At 41.7% G+C, this 9494-nt stretch overlaps 1 protein-coding gene across 1 annotated transcript in view; it reads right to left on the bottom strand.

Moving 5' to 3' along the window:
* Nucleotides 1–2564: 2564 nt before the first annotated feature.
* LOC146712518 (NACHT, LRR and PYD domains-containing protein 12-like) overlaps nt 2565–9494 on the bottom strand; it is a gene marked incomplete at its 5' end in the record, with an annotated part of 129070 nt that continues 122140 nt past the window's right edge. The window contains 3 exons of the mRNA XM_085436617.1: nt 2565–4549; nt 5225–5398; nt 6473–6646. Coding sequence (XP_085292743.1) covers nt 4540–4549; nt 5225–5398; nt 6473–6646 — 358 coding nt within the window. The remainder of the gene's footprint in view (nt 4550–5224; nt 5399–6472; nt 6647–9494) is intronic.

The following is a 9494-nucleotide window of genomic DNA, read 5'->3' as shown; positions in this document are numbered from 1 at the left end:
AGCTGCAGCTTTAATCTTCTCTGCTTAACTTCTATACGCAAGACACATTTTAAAGATAAAGTAAGTGACTAGTTACTACTTTATGTTTGTATCTTTATGTAAAGTAATAAATGTTGAGGAGACCTTTCAGTATGTGTTCACCTATGGAAGTGTATCAAGAGTAAAACGTGACTATACAAAAATGATAGGAGTCTGTCTTTGTGGCTTTCTGTGATCAAAGCTTTATAATAGTATATTTACTTTTAAACATGAGTTATTATAGTTCGGATTTTCAGTTCATGTTTCAAATGCATTATTTGCCATTATGATTTTAATTGTGATTTAAAATGTGAAAATTTTAGCTGTCCTCCATCATTCTCCCTGAGGAGTCGAGTTACGGTGACTTTGTATCTTCTACAAGAGACGCACAAGAGCAAGTTAAAAAAAACTGTAGAGGAAAATATGGCTAAGTCCCAAGACTTAGAAAAGGAAGCCTATGCTAGACAAGTCCAGAAGTACAGAAACCTTGTGTACAGCGTTGGAGATGAAGTTCTTCTTTTGAACATGAAACGTGGAAGGAAGGGAGGAAGACTTGATCCAGATTTTTACAGGACCCTACACCATTCAAGACATCGCTGGCAAATGTGTGAGATTAAAAAAAAAAACATGGAAGGAGCAACTTTAAGAAATCACTACAGCATTGACCATATCAAGCTGTACAGAAGAAGCCACCATGTAAATATCAGTGACAATGAAAAATACCCAACTCGCAGTCAGACAGTGAACAGCAGCACAGACCTGAAGATGCCCCCCTGCCATCCTACTGCTAACCCTCAGTGCCAGCAAAGTCCAGAGGATACCAGACCCTCTGTTATTCATTATGCACCCAAAACGGCTGACAAAAGTTGTTGTTCCCACAAGGAGTTTAATTGTGTTCCAGGACCAGAAACACATGAACAAGAACTTCCCTCCCGGAAACAAAGCTTAGAAAAGGAAGGTGGCATAGTGAACAACTCTTTTTGACCCATTGGTCATTTGTTGCCAGTTTGGCGTTGCAACTTGATTGACTGTTGCATGACTTTGTTTGCAATTTGCAGTCTTCAACTCATATAGGATATAAAGAAACATGCAACGTGCACTGAGCTTGTGGAAGTCTGGAAATGGATCTGCCTGTTAGTAATTTTCTATTTTGCCCACCCGCTGTACCTTTCCTATTTCTCTGCGTGTAAATGCATGCCTATTGTATTGACTTTTTTCCTGTTGTGGCCCGTTGGCCTTTACCCAGCTTATCCACTAAAAATCTCATGCATGCCTGAGCTAACTTATCATATTTTTCTTTTAGTAAAGAGGCTATGGCGTGCAAAGGATACTGGGCGCCTGGAGTCAGTTGTTGGAACATAAAAGTTATTTGATTCCTCTTTTCGAACACTGCAGGGGTCACGGTGGTTTCTGATGAGGTAAGAGAACTTATCATTATTGATTCTGATTTCGAGGTTCTGCTCCTTCTGAAGCATTTGCAGTGCAGAGACCATTAATAGTTTAAAATGTGCGGGTAGGTCAGGGGGTTTATATTGCAAAACTCTAAGGTTTCACCCATTCACTTCAACAGGAAAAAATATTATCAACCACAACACAGATGTTGTGACATCTGTGACATCATAATATCCAGTTTCAGTATATGCAGAAAGAACCTTTATCAGCAATTATATTCCTTTAGATGTTTTTGTGTACAGCACTCAAGCAGTTACTTCAAAAATTGTTGCTGTTGTTGTATAAACTATTTTTCAAAACAGGTCATTGATGCATACCCGCACCGTGTCATCGAGAGACGAAAGGAAAGTAAGAAATGTCCTTTGCCTACTAATTTTGATATATAAAAAAACGTATTTACTGTTCTCTAACATTTTTGTATACTTGTGCAGAATGCTGCACACCTGCTCTGTTCAGTAGTTGCAAGCTCGTTGTTTTCTGGGCAGTTCAGATGCCTCAACAAGGTATGTTGAAAGTTCAAAAGTGGTCCAAACAGTTGACTCCTTTCGTTGCTGAGGAAAGAGTTCGGTTCCTTTAAAGAAGACTATATTTGAAAACACCCTAAGACGCATGGTACCTAAGTAAATCCAAATTACTCTGCACTTCCAATCCCACAGATGAAGTTCCCAGTTGAAGACGTGGCTGTGCCCTGTGAACTTTGGTACGCACTGGATTCTTGTGGTATGTGTTCATATAATTATTAATTTGCATAATTTGTTGTGAAGCAGTTTCTTGCACAAAGTGTTTTTTTTAAAATACGTTTTCAGTGGCACAAACTATTGTAATTTTTTAATTTATTAACTTTTTCTTCAGATTGTCAACATTTCTGCACAGAAAATACTGCTCATAGACCCCATGGGGAATGAAGGTGTCTATGACAGGAAAATTCTGCTCAACTGGAGGTATGCATTATTACTGAGGTATTATTCTTAGATAAAACATTTCTTGTTTCATTACAAACATTTTTGTTCAACTAGGAATTTTCTGAGGATGAGAGGGCATGAAGACACCATGGAGTGGCAGTTACAGACTATGCAACACAACAAGCAACAGGATTCCAGCAGTTGGGGAGTTTTAATGTTAAAGGTAACCCTTATTCAAATGATTCCATTTCTTGTTAGCTATAATTAAGACTTTAAGTGAATTTAAGTGAAGTGAAATTTATTTCGGTCAACAACAAAAACACAAGTTATCATTTTACATAGAAGTACAGTAACAGTAACTGAAAAAGGAATAGGCTGAAGCTTTGTGGATTATAATTATCCTATCCTTTACCTAATTAAGACTTTACATTCTAATTATGATCAATCTCACAGTTTGCAGAACACTACCTTGATTTTGGAGAGGTCAGTGAGGTGTCAACCACTACAGAGGCAGTTGTGCTGGAGCGAATGCAGATAGCTTGCACCCTACCTGAAAATCAAGGTAAGTCCAGTAAAGTCCTTATCACGTTAGAGTGTGTACTTCCATTTTAAATAGTGCTTTTCAAACAGCACAGTGCAAATAGTGCTCTTCAAACACTTTCAGATAAGACCCTTCTCAAAGTCTAATTTAAATAATTCAGGAGACAAATTTTCCTTGAAGTATATTTGGAAAAATGTACTATTACTCCACCTAAACTTGGTTTATCTGACCCAGATAGATTGCAGGTCATAACTTACCTGAAGTTAAGTTCACCTCAGGTCTCTGCTCCTCCTGCCTCACCTTCCCTCATCCACCTGCTGCCTCTGTGGAAGCTCCGCCATAGCCACCACCAAACAACTGACTTATTTTTACACATCGATCAGCATCCGGCCAATCCACCACCTTTCATTGTTTATACCATTACAAGAAAATAAAAAAACATCATCGGCCCATAAAAATAAAAAATCACCATCAGTATGCCCGATGGCCAGTCCAGCTATGGTCGTGCCATCAGCTAACCCTTCACGTGCCAGCTGTGACACGCGTGCCCAGGGTTGCCGACCCCTGCTCTAAAGCATCTGATTTGGATTCCTGAGATAAAATATATTTTCCTTTGGCTTTGTTTTCTTCCCATTTGTGGCTTTAATGTAGTGTTACATCCTGTTTGTTTGCTTCCATCTGTATACATGTCCAGATTCACTGTTATGTTTCTATTCTTACATTGCTGTGTGAGCACTGTTCTCTCTGCTGACTGATGTGACCTTTTGTATCTCACACTGATACTTGTCATATTTGTATCTGCGCCTAAAAGATAAAAAGTTTTCCATGCTAAAACACAGCTCCACCTCCTGCAGTTCTCCCTCTGAACCACTAGATGTCTCTGTTATCTAAATGAAGACGTGCAGCACAGCAACCACAGCAGCGCTCAGATCACACGTGTCCTGTTATTATGTATAAAAGCATGAAACAGGTGAGACAGGTGGGATCAATATTAATGTTGTGGAAATATATGAAAAAGCAACAGAAGAGTGAAAAAACAAAACAAATTTCCCACGTGTGGGACTAATAAAGGTTATCTTATCTTAAAACATTTCGTGTTTCTAGAAAGATCTTTCAGCTCACAGCTGCTCACAGACTGTATTTACAAGTGACAAACTGCAACTCTACAGTACATCTACAGTATATATCAAATATATTCTGTATTCAAATCTATTGAGTGATGTTTGAAAGTCTTTCCAGGTGAGTTTGATCCAGGAGGTTCTGAAGCCAGAGTCAGACAGAGACTGTGCAGAGACTGTAGAAGGACAGAGCAGCAGCAGAGCAGTCCAGATACACTGATGATCCTCTGTCAGATCCAGAGGGACACACAGGGATGATGCTGGACTCTACATTGTGTCTGACAGTGGAGCTGTTCTCAGAGCAGTTCACTCTGCAGCACTGACAGTCATCTGCACTTCTTCTCATTCCTCTGTCAGTCACTGCTGGATGAAGCTCTCCTCTCCACCTCCCAGTAACATGGCCCAGTCAGAGCGTCTCTACACACAAGCTGCTGCTGCTTCAACCTCTCTGGATCATCAGGACACAGCTCCTCCTCTCTCAGCACACACACCGCCCTGTTTACCATCATCAGCTCCACCTGCAGAGAGAAGAAGGAAGAGCAGAGGAGATAAACGAGTGTTTCCAGAGACTCTTCATCAGCTGTCAGTCAGTGATGCAGCACATCCAGTATAAAGAGCAGCAGGGACTTCAGTGCTGGGACTGTACTAGGACTCATTGTTGCTTCACTTTTTCTAATCTTTGGATTTTTATTGAAGTTGCTGAAAATGTTTTTCCCTCCTAGTTTGAGTTTGGACTTTCATTCATTAGAAGAACCTTGGTGTGTCCACTCTGAGCTCTGTAGGAACCCCAACAACAAGCCCAACAATCCAGATGGACGGTTCCAGCTGTTAACTGGAGGAATTCCATCCAAACATCTGCTCTCACTAAATTCTTCCTCACCTACAGACTGTGTTCTTCACTGCTTTAAACTTGGAAATGAATGCAGTCATTGGTCTGCGTGCTGCTTTGTACAGAGAGCTGATTGGCTGTTGAAAGTGTTTGATCAGAGCGTGTCAGCCGTTACTATGGTGACCATAAAGGTCAGAAACAGGAAGTGTTTGTGTCCAATCCTGAAGCCTGTCACCATTCTCCTCTCACAGCTTCACTGAGAAGCTGCAGCTTTACAGGAAACACTGGATCTTTGTTTCATACTGACTGTGTTTAGTACAATACTGCTGACAGCACCACCCACTCACTCCATCACTCTACTTACACCAGAGTCTCCAGTCTGTAGTCTGGACTCTGCTGAAGATCAGACAGCTGCTTCACATCTGGATACTTCAGGTTGTTTTCCCACAGGTCCAGCTGTCTCAGATGGGAGGGGTTGGACTTCAGTGCTGCTGCCAGATAATCACAGCTGATCTCTGACAAACCACAGTCCCTCAATCTGTATAAAGAATGAAAGATGTAAGTTTATTAGACAAAGTGTGAGCTTGAAATCATTCAGTGTTTCATCATCTGTTCAGAGCTGAAGAAGGTTCAGAATGTAGAAGTTTAGAAAATGGAAACTCCAAACAGCTGAAGCCAACAGGAAGCAGCTTCAAACAGGAAACTGTGCAGAGTTTCAGACTATATGTCCTGATGCAGCCAGTTGGATTTTGGAGATTTGAATCTCTGTTCTGTGACTAAGTCCTTGAATCATTTCTTCCAGTTGGTCCAACAAGACAGACTAAGTGTTGGACATGTGTTGTGGCTCCATTAGGGGAGCTTCTAAATGTGATGTGATGGCCCCTCTGGGTCTGTCAGGTCACAGGACTGAAGAGAGCTCAAACTGGGCACACAGTTGTTCCAGTCTGGACCAAAGACTCTATACTGGGACTGAGGGACTGCTTTGACTGCACCCGCTGGGACTTTTTAAAGGCTCATGTTCTCACTTAGATCATTGATTTCTACTTACATTTCTTTCTGGGAAAAATGGGGATTACTTTGGAAACAGGAAGTATTTTCCCCAATAAGCAGCCCTGGATTAGTAAATCACTCCAACATGTTCTCAGCCAGAAGAAGCTGTCTTGTTATGAGGGAGAGAAGAAAAAGATTGAGGCACAGAAACTTGTTGAAAGACAGATAAAGCAGCTAAAATCAGATGTAAAAGTAAAGCAGAGGATGAGCTAAATAAAGGACACTCAAGGCTGGCTTGGAAAGGAATGAAGTCCATGGTGGGGATGCAGGACAAGGAGCAAAGATGAATGTGATGCTGAATCAGCAGAAGACTTGGACTCATTTGATTCCAGCTTTGATATCATTGATTAACTTTATGCATCATGCTGGCAGTGGAGGAGATTTGGATGTTGGACTGTGTTTTGGATGATGTGTGTATGTTTGTGTTGGACTGCTGTCTGTAAAGCAAACGCACATTTTGCTTTGGATTTCAGTGTCAGACAGACTTTAAGGTGGAATGAAGAGTTGGAGAGTTTCACATCATCTCACTTCATCTCAGCACAACTAAAACATGCTGACTGACCTCAGAGTTTCAAGTCCACATCCTGGACTCTCCAGGAAACCACACAGATGCTTCACTCCTGAATCCTGCAGCTTGTTGTAGCTCAGGTCCAGCTGTCTCAGATGGGAGGGGTTGGACTTCAGTGCTGCTGCCAGATAATCACAGCTGATCTCTGACAAACCACAGTCCAACAATCTGTGTAAAGAATGAAAGATGTAAGTTTATTAGACAAAGTGTGAGCTTGAAATCATTCAGTGTTTCATCATCTGTTCAGAGCTGAAGAAGGTTCAGAATGTAGAAGTTTAGAAAATGGAAACTCCAAACAGCTGAAGCCAACAGGAAGCAGCTTCAAACAAACACAACAAGAGAAAAAACTCTGAATGTTTCACATTAAAGTCGTACATTTATCATAAAAACAGGACAAAGACTTGAAAAAGTCGTGTTTTTCCTTCCAGGAACCACAAGGCTTCACTTTTAAAGGTGAAGTGTGAAAGAAATGGACATATTTGAAGTCCAACACCTTTTTCCAGTCACATTATTAAAGCAGACAAACTACAAGCTCATTTTCATTCCAACAAGTCATCTTCTGACCTGGACTAACAACACTGGTCTCTATGTGCAGCTGGCTGTGAGACCAGTGCTCAGGGAGCGTCTACAAAGTGCAACACTGAAAGAACATCACACACTCATTTGCTTCCAGCACTTTCACACAAACATCTACTGTCATTATTGTCACCAAACTCTGTGGATCCTTTATTGCAAATTCAAATGGGATCAAATGGTCAGACAAAAGAGGGTTATGAGGAAATATGATGAAATGTTGTGTATTAGCAGCAAGTTATTGAATCATTTTCCTCAGAAACCAAACAAAATGATTGACAAACATGTTTTTACAAACTCAGTGTTGGACTTGGATCAGCAGGATAAGCTGATGTTTAAAGGCATTTGAGTCTCGCTGTATGAGAGTCCAGTTATTACTCAATATTTATGGATGATTAAGTGTGCATGCGCCAACCAGCGTGCAGCCTGTTACAGTCGCTCCTGCTTTTCTCTTAGTTTAGCTCTTTTTTCTGACGTATTCTTTTTTTTTCTGACTTGTATTTTCCTCCGTTTTCTATCTCTTACTCAATCATGTGGATTGAGAGAGTTTTTGTTCTTCTGGTGGCCGTGGAACTGTTACTTTTATCATGGAACGGGACCGCGGCACATCTCCTACACGCACGGACTGTTTACTCCAGAGATCAGCTGATCGCCCTGATGCCGGCCGGCTCGCTGGTGTCCTGGATTGTTGATTACCTGACAGGAAGACCACAATATGTACGTCTCCCACAGTGTGTGTCTGACAAGGTGATTAGCAACACAGGGGCACCACAGGGGACTGTCCTCTCCCCCTTCCTCTTCACCCTCTACACCACAGACTTCAGCCACTGCACAGAGACCTGCCATCTTCAGAAGTTTTCTGATGACTCTGCGGTGGTTGGATGCATCAGCAGGGATGATGAGACAGAGTACTGGGCTGTGGTCGACTCCTTTGTCACGTGGTGTGAGCAGAATCATCTGCAGCTCAACGTGGCAAAGACCAAGGAACTGATCGTGGACTTCAGGAAGACCAGGAAACACTTGACCCCTGTTTCAATCCAGGGGGTCAGTGTTGACATTGTGGAGGACTATAAATACCTTGGAGTACACATTGACAATAAACTGGACTGGGCTAAAAACACCACAGCACTTTACAGGAAGGGCCAGAGTCGTCTCTATTTTTTGAGGCGACTGAGGTCCTTCAACATCTGCCAGAAAATGCTGAGGATTTTCTATGAGTCTGTGGTGGCCAGTGCGATCCTCTATGCTGTTGCATGCTGGGGGAGCAGGCTGAGGGTCACAGATGCCAACAGACTTAATAAACTGATCCGTAAGGCCAGCAATGTTGTGGGGATGGAGCTGGACTCCCTCAAGGTGGTGTCGGAGAGGCGGATGCTGTCCAAGATAAAGACAATGTTGGATAACACCTCCCACCCACTCCATGACATGTTGGTCAGTCACAGGAGCTCGTTCAGTGAGAGACTGAGATTACCGAAAAGCACCACTGAACGACACAGGAAATCATTCCTGCCTGTGGCCATCTCCCTGTACAACGCATCCACTTAACACACTGTTTGCTGCTACAACTACACATGTTTCTTTTCCAAATATTTATTTATAAGTGACTTATGTATGTATGTATGTATATATTGTACTATTCTTAGTTAGCGTATTGTCTGTCTTGTCTTAATGTTGGTTTAAAATGGAGCACTGTAACAAAAAATAATTTCCCCCAGGGATCAATAAAGTATTCTGATTCTGATTCTGATGATGTTCTTTCAGTGTTGCACTTTGTAGACGCTCCCTGAGCCTCACAGCCAGCTGCCCAGGGACCAGCTGACATTACCCAGCATTAGAGGCGGCTGTAAAAAAATGGATTTTCCTATTTAAATGGTTTTAATTTGAATAAAGCGATGTTGATTCATTCAATCCTGAATCGATTTTTAATATAAATGTATTTTGCCAGAATCTCAGGTTAAAGCTCCCAAAAGTATTTCAACAACAAGCAAACAGATAAAACAGTAAATGAGAGCAGCTAAACACACAAAGATGGAAACACAGAGCGTGGATCGTTCACTCGACGGCACGTACACGGACACGCCGTCGGGGCTGAAAGTGGACAGCTCACAGATCCTGAAGCTGCAGGTTTCATCTGTCTCCAACCAAAACTGACTGAACCAGCTGCAAAAGAAGATCCAAACTACGCTTTATGTTTGATGAACATCGTCATGAATTCTCTCTGACTTTGACGTTTACTTCCTGCACAGCTCTCTCTCTCTCAGTGTACTTCAAGAACAGTTTACCTTCAAAAATCTGTTTCCTGCATTATTCACTGCTTATTACGCACCAGTCTGCTGTTGTGTTCACTGCTGTCGGCCTCCCAAAACAAAGCCTCATTTCTGCTGTTCAATACTGAAGAAATGTAAACCTTTTAAAATGATGACAGATTACAAACTCTCAGCTG

Source organism: Copadichromis virginalis, linkage group LG3 (genome assembly GCF_057382275.1).
Source record: "Copadichromis virginalis isolate Kocher_CV1m ecotype Utaka linkage group LG3, C_Virginalis_male_GT1.1, whole genome shotgun sequence".
In the NCBI taxonomy this organism is placed as follows: Eukaryota; Metazoa; Chordata; class Actinopteri; order Cichliformes; family Cichlidae; genus Copadichromis; species Copadichromis virginalis.
Note: the sequence above shows the minus strand (reverse complement) of the source record. Positions and strands in the feature narration are given on the sequence as shown.